The sequence below is a fragment of the Theropithecus gelada genome, chromosome 1, assembly GCF_003255815.1.
Source record: "Theropithecus gelada isolate Dixy chromosome 1, Tgel_1.0, whole genome shotgun sequence".
Lineage (NCBI taxonomy): Eukaryota > Metazoa > Chordata > Mammalia > Primates > Cercopithecidae > Theropithecus > Theropithecus gelada.
The window spans coordinates 55,976,690-55,992,645 of record NC_037668.1 but is presented as its reverse complement, the minus strand read 5'-3'; the positions used below and the strand labels follow the sequence as shown (position 1 = coordinate 55,992,645).

General features: G+C 46.9%; 1 protein-coding gene and 1 pseudogene across 2 annotated transcripts in view; both read right to left on the bottom strand.

Moving 5' to 3' along the window:
• The window catches only part of PHACTR4 (phosphatase and actin regulator 4), a 142,350-nt gene that overhangs the window by 11,507 nt on the left and 114,887 nt on the right, over positions 1 to 15,956 (bottom strand). For both annotated transcript variants that reach the window (XM_025388813.1, XM_025388803.1), the window contains 2 exons: positions 15,743 to 15,927; positions 11,476 to 11,629 (listed from right to left, as the gene is read on the bottom strand). In XM_025388813.1, the coding sequence (XP_025244598.1) occupies positions 11,476 to 11,629; positions 15,743 to 15,927 (339 nt within the window). The remainder of the gene's footprint in view (positions 1 to 11,475; positions 11,630 to 15,742; positions 15,928 to 15,956) is intronic.
• Positions 10,320 to 10,437, bottom strand: LOC112616307 (annotated as a pseudogene).

Genomic DNA, 15,956 nt, shown 5'->3' with positions numbered 1-15,956 from the left:
GCAGTGGCGCGATCTCGGCTCACTGCAAGCTCCGCCTCCCAGGTTCAGGCCATTCTCCTGCCTCAGCCTCCGAGTAGCTGGGACTACAGGCGCCCGCCACCACGCCCGGCTAGTTTTTTGTATTTTTAGTAGAGACGGGGTTTCACCATGTTAGCCAGGATGGTCTCGATCTCCTGACCTCGTGATCCGCCCGCCTCGGCCTCCCAAAGTGCTGGGATTACAGGCTTGAGCCACCGCGCCCGGCCAGTGCAATCTTGACTCACAACAACCTCTGCCTCCCAGGTTCAAGCAATTTTTCTGCCTCAGCCTCCTTAACAGCTGGGACTATAGGCACGTGCCACCACGCCTGGCTAATTTTTGTATTTTTAGTAGAGACAGGGTTTCACCATGTTGGCCAGGCTGGTCTCGAACTCCTGACGTCAGGTGATCCACCCACCTTGGCCTCCCAAAGTGTTGGGATTACAGGCGTGAGCCACTGCGCCCTGCCTGTATTTGTTTTTTAGGGCTGCTCTAAGAAATTACCGCAACTGTGTGGCTTAAAAAAAACAGAAATGTATTCTGTCATAGGTCTGGAGGCTAGAAGTCCAAAATCAAGGTATTGGTAATATTGGTTCCTTCTGAAGGCTCTGAGGGCTCTGTTCCACGGCTCACTCCATGCCTCTGGTGGCTGCTAGCAATCCTTAATATTCCTTGGTCTGTAAACATATCATCCATGGCCAAGCACGGTAGCTCATGCCTATAATCCCAGCACTGTGGGAGGCCGAGGTGGGTGGACTACCTGAAGTTAGGAGTTCGAGACCAGCCTGGCCAACATGGTGAAACCCTGTCTCTACTAAAAGTACAAAAATTAGCTGGGCATGGTGGCAGGCACCTGTATTCCCAGCTACTTTGGAGGCTTTGGCAGGAGAATCGCTTGAACGTGGGAGACAGAGGTTGCAGTGAACTGAGATCGCACCACTGCACTCCAGTCCTGGCTACAAGAGTGAAACTCCGTCTCAAAATTAAAAAAACAAAAAACAAAAAAACCGTATCATCCCGACCTCTGCTCTGTCACGTGGCAATCTCCCCATGTATGTCTGTGTCCAAATTTCCTTCTTAAATAACACTAGTCATTGGATCTAGAATGATTTCATCGTAACTTGATTATACCTGTAAAGACTCCACTTCCAAGTCAGGTCACATTAACAGGTACTGGGGGCTAGGACTTGAACATGTGTTTTTGGGAGACACAATTTTACCACCTATAAACCCCATCCCATTTCATCATATTCTTTTATAATTTCATCCTCCCTAACCCAAGGCAAATAATGATCTGCTTTCCATATAGATTTTCTATAATTTTATGTAAAATGGACTCAAAGAGTGTGTTCTTTTTTGTCTAGCTTCTTTTACTTAGCGTAACTGAGATCTACCTAAGTTGTGACATTGGCAATCATTCTTTCCTCTTTATTGCTGAGTAGTATTTCTTTGTTTTTGGAGAAACTGAGTCTTGCTTTATTGTCCAGGCTGGAGTGCAGTGGTGTGATCTCAACTCACTGCAACCTCTACTTCCTGGGTTCAAGCAATTCTCCTGTCTCAGCCTCCCCAGTAGCTGGGATTACAGTTGTGTGCCACCACGCCTGGCTAATTTTTGTAATTTTAGTAGGGACAGGGTTTTACCATATTGGTCAGGCTGTTCTTGAACTCCTGACTTCAGCTGATCCACCTGCCTCAGCCTCCCAAAGTGCTGGGATTACAGGCATGAGCCACTGTGCCCTGCCTGCTGAGTAGTATTTCATTATATGAATATACCACAGATTGTTCACATCTATTCACTTATTGATGGATGTTTGGGCTGTTTCTAGCTTTTGGCCATTACTAATAACAGCCAATGGAATGGCTGGATCATATGTAGAAGTATGTTCAATTTTTTAAAAAACTGCCAAAGTGTTTTCCTAAATACCTCTATTGTTTACATCCTTATTACCAGTGTATGAGAATCCAGTTGCTCCTCATCCTCAGCAACTCCTGGTATTTATTTATTTCTTTTCTTTTCTTTTCTTTTTTTTTTTTTTGAGACAGAATCTTTCTCTGTCACCCAGGATGGAGTGCAGTGGCCTGATCTTGGCTCACTGCAACCTCTGCCTCCCAGGTTCAAGCAATTCTTCTGTCTCTGCCTCCTGAGTAGCTGGGATTACAGGTGTGTACCACCACACCCAACTAATTTTTGTTTTTTGTTTTTTTTTTTTGAGACGGAGTCTGGCTCTGTCGCCCAGGCTGGAGTGCAGTGGCCGGATCTCAGCTCACTGCAAGCTCCGCCTCCCAGGTTCCCGCCATTCTCCTGCCTCAGCCTCCCGAGTAGCTGGGACTACAGGCGCCCACCACCTCGCCCGGCTAGTTTTTTGTATTTTTTAGTAGAGATGGGGTTTCACCGTGTTAGCCAGGATGGTCTCGATCTCCTGACCTTGTGATCCGCCTGTCTCAGCCTCCCAAAGTGCTGGGATTACAGGCTTGAGCCACCACGCCCGGCCTAATTTTTGTATTTTTAGGAGAGATGAAGTTTCAGCATGTTGGCCAGGCTGGTCTTGAACATATGACCTGGTGATTTGTCTGCCTTGGCCTTCCAAAGTGCTGGGATTATAGGCGTGAGCCACTATGCCTGGCCTTGTCTTTTATTTATTATTTTTATTTTTGAGCCGGTCTTACTTTGTCACCCAGGCTGATGTGCAGTGATGCGATCATGGCTCACTGCAGCCTTGACCTCCAGGGCCCAAGGGATCCTCACAACTCAGCCTCACTCCGAGTAGCTGGTAATACAGGCATAGGCCACCACACCTGGCTAACTTTTCTATTTTTTGTAGAGACGGGATTTCACGACGTTGCGCAGGCTGGTCTCAAGCTCCTGACCTCAAATAATCTGCTTGCCTTGGCCTCCCAAAGTGTTAGATTATAGGCGTGAGCCACTGCACCAGGCCTATACTGTCAGTCTTTTTTTTTTTTTTGAGACTAAGTCTCGCTCTTGTCCCCCAGTCTGGAGTGCAACAACGTGATCTCAGCTCACTGCAACCTCCGCCCCCCAGTTCAAGCGATTCTCCTGCCTCAGCCTCCCGAGTAGCTGGGATTACAGGTGAATAACACCATGCCCAGCTAATTTTTTGTATTCTAAGTAGAGATGGGGTTTCACCATGTTGGCCAGGCTGGTCTCGAACTCCTGACCTCAGGTGATCCTCCCGCCTTGGCCTCCCAAAGTGCTGGGATGACAGGTGTTGCCACCGTGCCTGGCCTTTTTTTGAGATGCAGTTTCGCTCTTGTTACCCAGGCTGGAGTCCAATGGTGCGATCTCAGCTCACTGCAACCTCTGCTCTCCAGGTTCAAGCGATTCTCCTGCTTCAGCCTCCCAAGTAACTGGGATTACAGGCATGTGCCACCACGCCCAGCTAATTTTGTATTTTTAGTAGAGATGGGGTTTCTCTATGTTGGTCAGGCTGGTCTCGAACTCCCAACCTCAGGGGATCTGCCTGCCTCAGCCTCCCAAAGTGCTGGGACTACAGGGGTGAGCCACCGCACCTGGCCTTGTCAGTCTTTTAAATTGCATAACTTTAGCCATCCTAGTGTAATCGTGGTGGTCTCTCATTGTGTGTGTGTTTTAAAATTTCAATCTTATTTTATAGTGATAACAACACTTACTATGAGATCTATCTTCTGAACAGACTTTTAAGTGTACAATACATTATTATTATTATTATTATTTTTGAGATGGAGTCTCACTCTGTTGCCCAGGCTGGAGTACAGTGGCACAATCTCGGCTCATTGCAACCTCCGCCTCCAGGTTCAAGCGATTCTCCTGCCTCAGCCTCCTGAGTAGCTGGGATTACAGGCACGTGCCACCACGCCCAGCTAATTTTTATATTTTCAGTAGAGACAGGGTTTCACCATGTTGGTCAGGCTGGTCTTGAACTCCTGACCTTGTGATCCGCCTGCGTCAGCCTCCCAAAGTGTTGGGATTATAGGCATGAGCCTCGGCACCTGGCCAATACAGTATTAACTATTGACTGATTGATTGAGACAGAGTCTCACTCTGTTGCCCAGGCTGGAGTGCAGTGGCAGGGGATCTCGGCTCACTGAAACCTCTGCCTCCCGGGTTCAAGCGATTCTCCTGCCTCAGCCTCCTGACTAGCTGAGATTACAGGTACCCGCCACAACACCCATCTAAGTTTTGTACTTTTAGTAGAGATGGGGTTTCACCACGTTGGCCAGCCTGGTCTTGCACTCTTGACCTCGTGATCTGCCTGCCTTGGTGTTCCAAAGTGCTGGGATTACAGGTGTGCGCCACCATGCCCAGCCTATAGTATTAACTATAAACACAATGTTGTACAGCAGATCATAACAAACCTTATACTTATTTGTTAGCAACTCCCTATCACCCTTGCCTTCAATCCCTGAGCCCCTGACAACTACCTTTCTACTCTCTGCTTCTATAAATGTGACTATTTCAGATACCTCACAGAAGTAGAATCCACCCGCCTTGGCCTCCCAAGGTGCTGGTATTACAGGTGTGAGCCACTGCACCTAGCCCACATATTCTAATTTTTTTGAGACAAGGTCTGGCTCTGTCACCTAGGCTGAGGGCAGTGGTGCGATCTTGGCTCATTGCAACCTCTGCCTCCCAGGCTTAAGCCATCCTCCCACCTAAGCCTCCCAAGTAGCTACAACTAAAGGCACATGCCACCAAGCTCAGCTAATTTTTTGTATTTTTTGTAGAGATGGTGTCTTGTCGTGTTGCCCAGGCTGGTCCTGAACTCCTGTGCTCAAGCTATCTGTCCGCCTCGGCTTCCCAAAGTGCTGGGATTATAGGTGTGAGTCACTATGCCTGGCCCATAAATTCTTTCTTTTTTTTTTTGTTTGGAGACAGAGTCTCACTCTGTTGCTCAGGCTGGAGTGCAGTGGCGTGATCTCGGCTCACTGCAGCCTCTGCCTCCCAGGTTCAAGTGATTCTCCTGCCTTAGCCTCCCGAGTACCTAGGACTATAGGTGTGTGCCATCATGACGGGCTAATTTCTGTATTTTTAGTAGAGACAAGGTTTCGCCATTTTGGCCAGGCTGGTCTCGAACTCCTGACCTCAAGTGATCTGCCTGCCTCAGCCTCCCAAAGTGCTGGGATTACAGGCATGAGCCACCACGCCCGGTCAAATCTTGTATATTATTCATTTATTTATTTATTCATTTTTTTACTTTTTTTGAGATGGAGTCTCGCTCTGTCCTCCAGGCTGGGGTGCAGTGGCATGATCTGGGCTCATTGCAACTTCCACCTCCCAGGTTCAAGCGATTCTCTTGCCTCAGCCTCCCAAGTAGTTGGGATTACAGGAGCCCACAGTTTTGTTTTTTTTTTTTTTGAGACGGAGTCTCCCTCTGTCACCCAGGCTGGAGTGCAGTGACGCGATCTTGGCTCACTGCAAGCTCCACCTCCTGGGTTCATGCCATTCTCCTGCCTCAGCCTCCTGAGTAGCTGGGACTACAGGTGCCCGCCACCACGCCTGGCTAATTTTTTTGTAATTTTAGTAGAGACGGGTTTTCACCGTGTTAGCCAGGATGGTCTCGATCTCCTCACCTCATGATCCACCTGACTCGGCCTCTCAAAGTGCTGGGATTACAGGTGTGAGCCACTGCACCTGGACCATGTTTTTATATTTTTAAAGGTAGGAAAAAAAAAAAAAGAGTTTATATGGCCAGCAAATCCTAATATATATTTTTATTTATATATGTGTATATATTATATATATTTATAAATATACATTTTATACATACATATATAAATTACATATTAAATATATATTAATATATACATATATATTAAATATAACTATATTTATACCCTGTCTAGTATATAGACTACTGGGCTTAATTCTGCTGCCACAGCTTCCCATGTAGCTAGGACTACAGGGGCATGCTACCATGCCTGGCTATTTTTTTTTTTTTTTTTTTCTAGAGACGGAGTCCCGCTCTGTCGCCCAGACTGGAGTGCAGTGGCCGGATGTCAGCTCACTGCAAGCTCCGCCTCCCGGGTTTACGCTATTCTCCTGCCTCAGCCTCCCGAGTAGCTGGGACTACAGGCGCCAGCCACCTCGCCCGGCTAGTTTTTTGTATTTTTTTAGTAGAGACGGGGTTTCACCGTGTTAGCCAGGATGGTCTTGATCTCCTGACCTCGTGATCCGCCCGTCTCGGCCTCCCAAAGTGCTGGGATTACAGGCTTGAGCCACCGCGCCCGGCCCATGCCTGGCTATTTTATTTTTATTTTATTTTATTTTATTTATTTTATTTATTTATTTTGAGACGGAGTCTCGCTCTGTCACCCAGGCTGGAGTGCAGTGGTCAGACCTTGGCTGCCAGCTCCGCCTCCCAGGTTTACGCCATTCTCCTGCCTCAGCCTCCCGAGTAGCTGGGACTACAAGCACCCGCCATCTCGCCCGGCTAGTTTTTTTGTATTTTTTTTTAGTAGAGACAGGGTTTCACCATGTTAGCCAGGATGGTCTCGATCTCCTGACCTCATGATCCGCCCGTCTCGGACTCCCAGAGTGCTGGGATTACAGGCTTGAGCCACTGCGCCCGGCCTTTATTTTTTTTGAGATGGAGTTTCACTCTGTCTCGCCCAGACTGGAATGCCATGGTGTGATCTCAGCTCACTGAAACCTCTACCTCCTGGGTTCAAGTGATTCTCTTGTCTCATAGTCCTGAGTAGCTGGGATTACAGGTGAGCACCACTACACCTGGCTAATTTTTGTATTTTTAGTAGACAGGGTTTTACCATGTTGGCCAGGCTGGTCTGGAACTCCTGACCTCATGTGATCCACATGCCTTGGCCTTCAAACATGCTAGGATTACAGGTGTGAGCCACTGTGCCTGACCTATTTTTATTTTTGTAGTGACAGAGTCTTGCTATATTGCCCAGGCTGGTCTCAAACTCCTGGCCTCAAGCAATTCTTCCACCTTGGCCTCCCAAAGTACCAGGATTACAGTCATGAGCCGCTGCACCCTATCCTAAAATATTTACTATTTGGTTCTTCACAGAAAAAGTTTGCCAAATCCTGGCTTATCGGGTATAGGATTATGGCTGATTTCTCTCTCTCTCTCTCTCTTTTTTTTTTTTTTTTTGAGAGGGAATCTCACTCTGTCACCCAGGCTGGAGTGCAGTGCAAGCTCCGCCTCCCGAGTTCACGCCATTCTCCTACCTCAGCCTCCTGAGTAGCTGGGACTACGGGCACCCACCACCTCGCCTGGCTAATTTTTTGTATTTTTAGTAGAGACGGGGTTTCATCGTGTTAGCCAGGATGGTCTTAATCTTCTGACCTCGTGATCTACCCGCCTTGGCCTCCCAAAGTGCTGGGATTACAGACATGAGCCACCACCTCCGGTCATGATTTATCTCTTTTATTTTGGTAATTTTTCAAACTACCATATAATAAACATGTCTGTCTTTACTTTTTTTTGAGACAAGGTCTTGCTCTGATGACTGGGCTGGAGTGCAGTAGGGCATGAGCACAGCTCACTGCAGTCTTGACCTCCTGAGCCGACCCTGAGCCCCTCCTAGGCTCAAGCAATCCCCCTGCCTCAGCCTCCTGAGTAACTGGGACCATAAATATGTGCCAGCACGTCTGGCTAAGTTTTTTGTTTTTTTGTCAAGACAGGGTCTTGTCATGTTGCCTCAAACTCCTGGGCTCAAGTGATCCACCCACCTCAGCCTCTCAAAGTGCTGGGATTACAGGAGTGAGCCACTGTGCCCAAACTTCTCCCTTAATTTCAAAGTAGTCAGACCACAGAGGTCATACAGGTGATAATTATGTTTAAGTAAAGAAATTGCAGAGAACAATTTCTGCATCCAAAAAGTGTCTATTAGAAAACAAAGGGAAAACCTGCCCTGAGGTACAGCATACACAGTAAAGCCAGGTGTCTTTTTTTTTTTTTTTTTTTTTTGAGACGAGTCTTGCTCTGTCGCCCAGGCTGGAGTGCGGTGGCCGGATCTCAGCTCACCGCAAGCTCCGCCTCCCGGGTTCACGCCATTCTCCTGCCTCAGCCTCCCGAGTAGCTGGGACTACAGGCGTCTGCCACATCGCCCGGCTAGTTTTTTGTTATTTTTTAGTAGAGACGGGGTTTCACCATGTTAGCCAGGATGGTCTCGATCTCCTGACCTCGTGATCCACCCGTCTCGGCCTCCCAAAGTGCTGGGATTACAGGCTTGAGCCACCGCGCCCGGCTTTTTTTTTTTTTTGAGACAGGGTCTTGCTCTGTCACCCAGGGTAGAGTGCAGTGGTGCAATCACAGCATACTGCAGACTTGATCTCTAGGGCTTAAGTGATCCTTCTACCTAAGCTCCCAGAATAGCTAGCTGGAGTAGAGGTATGTGCCATCATGCCCAGCTAATTTTTTAATGTTTTGTACAGATGGGATCTCACTGTGTTACTCGGGTTGGTCTGAAACTCCTGGGCTCAAGTGATCCTCCCACCTCAGCCTCCCAAAATGTTGGGATTATAGGTGTGAGCCACCTTGCCCAGCCAAAACCAGGTATCTGCAATAGTACAGAAAAAGATATTTTAATTAGTAGACATGATAAATTAATTATTTTGTAGGGAACTGTGCCATGAGTTCCAGCTCCTCATCCTCTCTTTATTGGGAGAAATATCTGTGTCAAACAAAAACCTGTCTATACAACCTGGATTCTTTTTTTTTTTTTTTTTTTTTTTTGAGGCGGAGTCTAGCTCTGCCGCCCAGGCTGGAGTGCAGTGGCCGGATCTCAGCTCACTGCAAGCTCCGCCTCCCGGGTTCACGCCATTCTCCGGCCTCAGCCTCCCGAGTAGCTGGGACTACAGGCGCCCGCCACCTCGCCCGGCTAGTTTTTTGTATTTCTTAGTAGAGACGGGGTTTCACCGTGTTAGCCAGGATGGTCTCGATCTCCTGACCTCGTGATCCGCCCGTCTCGGCCTCCCAAAGTGCTAGGATTACAGGCTTGAGCCACCGCGCCCGGCAGAACCTGGATTCTTAAGGTGTTACATATGTAGAAAGCTGGCTTGCATTCAGTTTCTCTATACTTTTGGTTCCAGTTGACTTGAAAAATATACTAACATTTTGAAAGGAGGCAGTTACATGGAACATACGAAACAGATATAATGCAAATATGGGTGTGACTATTAACTGGGTTGGCATCTTATGGTTGAGCAACCAGATAAAAAAAGTGACAGAGAAGCTTTTCTGTTCTGGGAACCATTCTGATTTCTGTAGAAACTTTTACAAAACCTTATGTCTATCTCATGGTTTAAAGCTCTCACAGGCTGGCTGGGAGTGGTGGCTCACACCTGTAATCCCAGCACTTTGTGAGGCCAAGGTGGGTGGATCACTTGAGGTCAGGAGTTCGAGACCAGGCTGGCCAACATGGTGAAACCCCATCTTTACTAAAATAACAAAAATTAGCCAGATGTGGTGGTATGCGCTTGTAGTTCCAGCTACTCGGGAGGCTGAGGCAGGAGAAGCACTTGAACCCAGGAGGCAGAGGTTGCAGTCAGTCAAGATCGTACCATTGCATTCTAGCCTGGGTGACAGAGTGAGGCTCCATCTCAAAAATAAAATAGGCCAGGCACTGTGGCTCACGCCTGTAATCCCAGCACTTTGGGAGGCCGAGGTGGGTGGATTACGAGGTCAGGAGATCGAGACCATCCTGGCTAACATGGTGAAACCCCGTTCTACTAAAATGCAAAAAATTAGCCAGGCGTGGTGGTGGGCGCCTGTCGTCCCAGCTACTCGGGAGGCTGAGGCAGAAGAATTGCTTGAACCCTGGAGGTGGAGGCTGCGGTGAGCCGAGATGGCGCCACTGTGCTCCAGCCTGGGCGACAGAGCGAGACTTTGTCTCAAAAAAAAAATAAATAAATAAAATAAAACAAAATAAAGCTCTCACAGGCAGCTACACCTTCAATTTCCAAATTCTTAGAGGATACCCAACTGTATACAATATAGTTTTTGTTTCTTTTCTTTTCTTCTTCTTTTCTTTTTTTTGAGACAGAGTCTTACTCTGTCACCCAGGCTGGAGTACAGTGGCGCAATCTCGGCTCACCGCAGCCTCCGCCTCCCGGGTTCAAGCAATTCTCCTGCCTCAGCCTCCCGAGTAGCTGGGACTATAGGCGCATGCCACCATGCCTGGCTAATTTTTGTATTTTTAGTAGAGATGGGGTTTCACCGTATTGGTCACGCTGGTCTTGAACTCCTGACCTCAGATGATCTGCCTGTCTTGGCCTCCCAAAGTGCTAGGATTATAGGCATGAGCCACCGCACCCAGCCTCTTTTCTTTCTTTTTTTTTTTTATAAAGTTAGATGCTATGTGGTAGATGGCAATGCCTTGTATGTGTGTTGTCAGGCCCAAAGGGACTCTCCATCCTTGTCAAGTGGAGTGCTAACCTTCTCACCTTTCATACAAAACCCAGTATGTATTTTTAAAATTTTTTTTTTTTTTTTTTTTTTTGAGACTGAGTCTGGCTCTGTCGCCCAGGCTGGAGTGCAGTGGCCGGATCTCAGCTCACTGCAAGCTCCGCCTCCCGGGTTTACGCCATTCTCCTGCCTCAGCCTCTGGAGTAGCTGGGACCACAGGCGCCCGCCACCTCGCCCGGCTAGTTTTTTGTATTTTTTAGTAGAGACGGGGTTTCACCGTGTTAGCCAGGATGGTCTCGATCTCCTGACCTTGTGATCCGCCCATCTCAGCCTCCCAAAGTGCTGGGATTACAGGCTTGAGCCACCGCGCCCGGCGTATTTTTAAAAATTATACTCAAAATGATGGGTGTGGTGGCTCACACCTACAATCCCAAGACTTTCAGAGAGCAACGTGGGAGGAATGTTTGAGGCCATGAGTTCGAGACCAGCCTGGGAAACACAGACCCTGTCTCTACAAAAAATTATAAAAATTAGCAGGGCATGGTGGCGCATGCCTGAGGACCCAGCTATTCAAGAGGCTGAGGTGGGAGGGTGCCTTGAACCCAAGAGTTGGAGGCGGTGAGCCATGATCGAACCACTGCACTCCAGTGGTTCAAAAAATTACACTAAAAAAGATAAATGAATACTCCATGACAAAGTAAACATATAGGCTAGGTATAGGGGATCATGCCTGTAATCCCAGCATTTTGGGAGGCCAAGGTGGGTGATCATTTGTGGCCAGCAGTTCGAGACCAGCTTGGTCAACATGGCGAAACCCTGTCTCTGCTAAAAATACAAAATTAGCCTGGCGTGGTGGCGGGTGCCTATAACCCCAGCTACTCAGGAGACTGAGGCACGAGAATTGCTTGAACCTGGGAGATGGAGGTTATAGTGAGCTGAGATCGCGCCACTGTACTCCAGCCTGGGTGACAGAGCAAGACTGTCTCAAAAAAACAAAACAAAACAAAATAAAAAACCAACACATCTAACAACATCTAACACAAATACTGGCATAACCAAATCAATCAAGCGAATCTAAGCAAAGGCCTACCGGATCAGTGTGTTTCCAATCTGGTGCCGTATTTCATTCCACTCCTCCTTGCTTTTACAAGGCCAAGAATTCAGGTTCAACTCTGGTTCACTGGGTCTGTGGTTCAACTTCATTGCCAGTGTGTCTTTCCTCTTCACTTTGTTGGCGAGAGCACCTTTGCACACAGGGAAGAAAAATAGTAGAACTTGAGGCTTAAAGCCAAAGGTTCAACCTTACCTAGGGCTAGGCAAGAGTCTGAACAAATACAATATTTAATTCCCAGTTCCCACCTGGCCTCAAATGATCCAGCCAGACACTGAGGTGGGGGTAAAGCTAAAGACACCTAAAAATCTTTTTAGCCAGATGGACTCAGATGGTTAAAAGGTATCTTTTCTCTTCTATCAGGCCTCTACATTTTTCCTCCTTGATAAGAGTTGCGACAGGAGAGAGAATCTAAGCATGGGACAGCCCTCTGAATTAAAACATAAAGGCTTTCATACTAACACCCCATAGTCTGTTTTTAAAGCTGCCTTTCTACTTTATCAAGATTCAGTTATTTGCAAAGATGTGCGGGTATGAACATGTTTATTTTTCTCTGCCCTATGGCAATAAGTTCATTAGACCAAAGGGAAAACATCACTTTTATCTTTTAGCCCATGTGCCACCTTTCCTCTACTCCATATTGTTTTATTTTTTCCTTTGAGACGGAGTTTTTGCTCTTGTTGCCTAGGCTGGAGTGCAGTGGCACGATTTTGGCTCATTGCAATCTCCGCCTCCTGGGTTCAAGTGATTCTCCTGCCTTAGCCTCCTGAGTAGCTGGGATTATAGGCGTGCATTACCACGCCCAGCTAATTTTTTGTAGTTTTAGTAGAGACAGGGTTTCATCATGTTGGCCAGGCTGGTCTTGAACTCCTGACCTCAGGTGATTCACCCACCTCGGCCTCCCAAAGTGTAGGGATTACAGGCGTAAGCCACCGTGCCTGGCCTTTTTTTTTGTTTGTTTGTTTTTGAGATGGAGTCTTGCTCTGTCACCCAGGCTGGAGTGCAGTGGCACGATCTTGGCTCACTGCAACCTCCACCTCCCAGGCTCAAGCAATTCTCCTGCCTCAGTCTCCTGAGTAGCTGGGGTTACAGGTGCCTGCTACCACGCCTGGCTATTTTTTTTTTTTTTTGCAATGGAGTCTTGCTCTGTGACCCAGGCTGGATTGTAGTGGTGCAGTCTTGGCTCACTGCGACCTCTGCCTCCCGGGTTCAAGCAATTCTCCTGCCTCAGCCTCCTTAGTAGCTGGGATTACAGGCACCTGCTACCATGCTCAGCCAATTTTTTATTTTTAGTAGAGACGTAGTTTCACCATGTTGGCCAGGCTGATCTTGAACTCCTGACCTCAGGTGATCCGCCTGCCTCGGCCTCCCAAAGTGCTGGGATTATAGGTATGAGCCACCGTGCCTGGCCATGCCCAGCTAATTTTTTGTATTTTTAGAAGAGATGGGGTTTTACCGTGTTGGCCAGGCTGGTCTCAAACTACTAATCTCACCCACCTCGGCCTCCCAAAGTGCTGGGATTAGAGGCACTTAGGTGAATGGTTTTAAAATTGGGGGCAAACAAAAACCTGAAATTAGTACAGCCATTATGGAAAACAGTATGGAGGTTCCTCAAAAGACTGAAAATAGGCCAAATGAGGTGGCTCATGCTCGTAATGCAGCACATTGGGAAGCCAAGGCAGGAGGATTGCTTGAGGCTGGGAGTTTGAGATCAGTCTGGGCAACACAGCAAGACTCCGTTTCTACTTAAAAAACAAAACAAGACCAACAAAACACCCTTAAAAATACAACTACTGGGCCAGTCGCAGTGGCTCATGCCTGTAATCCCAGCACTCTGGGAGGCCAAGGTGGGTGGATCACTCGGTCACGATCAAGAGATCGCGACCATCCCGGCCAACATGGTGAAACCCCGTCTATACTAAAAAAAAAAACCAAAAAAACAAACAAACAAAAAACTAAAATTAGCTGGGTGTGGTGGTACACACCTGTAATCCCAGCTACTTGGGAGGCTGAGGCAGAAGAATCGCTCGAACCGGGGAGGCAGAGGTTGCAGTGAGCTGAGAAAAAGCCACTGCACTCCTGCCTGATAACAGAGTGAGCCTCCGTCTATTTAAAAAAAAAAAAAAAAATATATATATATATATATATATATATATAGGAAAGGAAATCATCAAATCAATGTCATCCTTATTGCAGTACTATTTATAATCCCCAAGATATGGAATCAGACTAAGTGTCTATCAATAAAGGAAGGGATAAAGAAAACGTGGTGTATATACACAATTGAATATTATTCTGCCATGAAAAAGAAATAAATCCTGTAATTTGCAACAAAATGGATGAAACTGGAGGACATTATGTTAAGTGAAATAAGCCAGGCACAGAAAGATAAATGTTGTATGTTCTCACTCTTATGTGGGAGCTAAAAAAGTTGATCTCACAGAGGTAATAAATAAAATGGTGGTTACTAGAGGTTGGGAAGGGTAGAGGGGATGGAGGAGAGAAAGACTGGTTAATGGGTATAAAAATATAATTAGATAGAAGGAATAAGATCTAGGCCAGGTGTGGTGGCTCATGCCTGTAATTGCAGCACTTTGGGAGCTGAGGTGGGCAGATCACTTTGAGCTCACGAGTTCAAGACCAGCCTGGGCAACATGGTGAAACCCTGTCTCTACAAAAAAATACAAAAATTAGCTGGGTGTGGTGGCTCATGCCTGTGTTCTCAGCTACTTAGGAGGCTGAGGCGGGAGCATCACTTGAGCCAGGAAATGGAGGTTCCAGTGAGCTGAGACTGTGCCACTGCACTCCAGCCTGCAAAGTGAGACACTCTGAAAAAACAGGAATAAGATCTAGTGTTCGGTGGCACAATAGGGTGACTATAGTTAACAATAATTTATTGTATATTTCAAGATAACCAGAAAGGTAGATTTGGAATATTCCTAATACAAACAAATGGTAAGTGTTTGAGGTGATGGATACCCTGATTACCCATACACACATGCTTATATCAAAATATCTCATGTACCCTATAAATATGTACTACTATTATATATCTATAAAAATTAAAAATAGGCTAGGCATGGTGGCCCATGCCTGTAATCCTAGAGCTTTGGGAGGTCAAGGCAGGGGGATCACATGAGGTCAGGAGTTCAAGAACAGCCTGGGCAGCTGGGCACAGTGGCTCACGCCTGTAGTCTCAGAACTCTGGGAGGTGGGCAGATTATGAGATTGAGTTAGAGACCAGCCTGGCCAATATGGTGAAGCCCCAGCCTCTACTAAAAATACAAAAAAAAATTAGCTGGGCCTGGTGGCAGGCGCCTGTAATCCCAGCTACTTGGGAGGCTGAGGCAGGAGAATTGCTTGAACCCGGGAGGTGGAGGTTGCAGTGAGCTGAGATCGTGCCACTGCACTCCAGACTGGGTGACAGAGCAAGACTCCTTCTCAAAATAAAATAAAATAAAATAAAATAAAAAAATCCTTTATGGCCAGGCGCGGTGGCTCACGCCTGTAATTCCAGCACTTTGGGAGGCTGAGGCAGGTGGATCACCTGAGGTCGGGAGTTTGAGACCAGCCTGACCAACATGGTGAAGCCCATCTCTACTAAAAATACAAAATTAGCCAGGCATGGTGGCACATGCCTGTAATCCCAGCTACTTGGGAGGCTGAGGCAGGAGAATCACTTGAACCTGGGAGGTGGAGATTAAGGTGAGCTGAGATCGTGCCATTGCACTCTAGCCTGGGCACAAGAGCAAAATTCCGTCTCAAAAAAAAAAAAAAAGAACAGACTAGGCAACATAACGAGACCCGTCTCTACAAAACAAAACAAAAAACCAAAGAAACCTAACCAGTTGTGGCACACATCTGTAGTCCTAGCTATTTGGGAGGTTGAGGCGTAAGGATCACTTAAGCCCAGGAGTTCAAGGCTGCAGTGAACTACGATTGCACCACTGTACTCCAGCTGGGTGACAGAGCAAAACCTTGTCCAAAAAAGAAAAAATTAAATTAAAAAACCCCGAAAAACCTAACTGAGTGACTCAATCTACTTGGATCCCTGTCTTGGCTTGTTTTATCAGAGGGGTGATAACAGGGACAAGGAGTCCTTCACAGTGGCTTCCAACATCAATTAGCCAGATGAGTTAATGGGAGAAGGTACCTGTTTCCATATCTCTTTTGACATTTGCTAAGATCAGCAAATAGCTTTATCTGGAAAAGAATTCTCCCTTTTGCTTTTCCCTCCCTTTCTTACTCTGATAGCTTTCATCTTCATCTTCTTCATCTCGGTACTGAATGGGACCTTCTGAATCAGAGTCGCTCTCCTTCTCTTCTTCCTCCTGTACACACTGTGGTAATTTAGAAATGACTGAGGTAGATGTTATGTCTTCACTGAATGTGGATGGACAGGTTTGCTCCTCCTCTTCTTCATCGTCTGGACTAACAAATTAACATAATTATATTTTCTT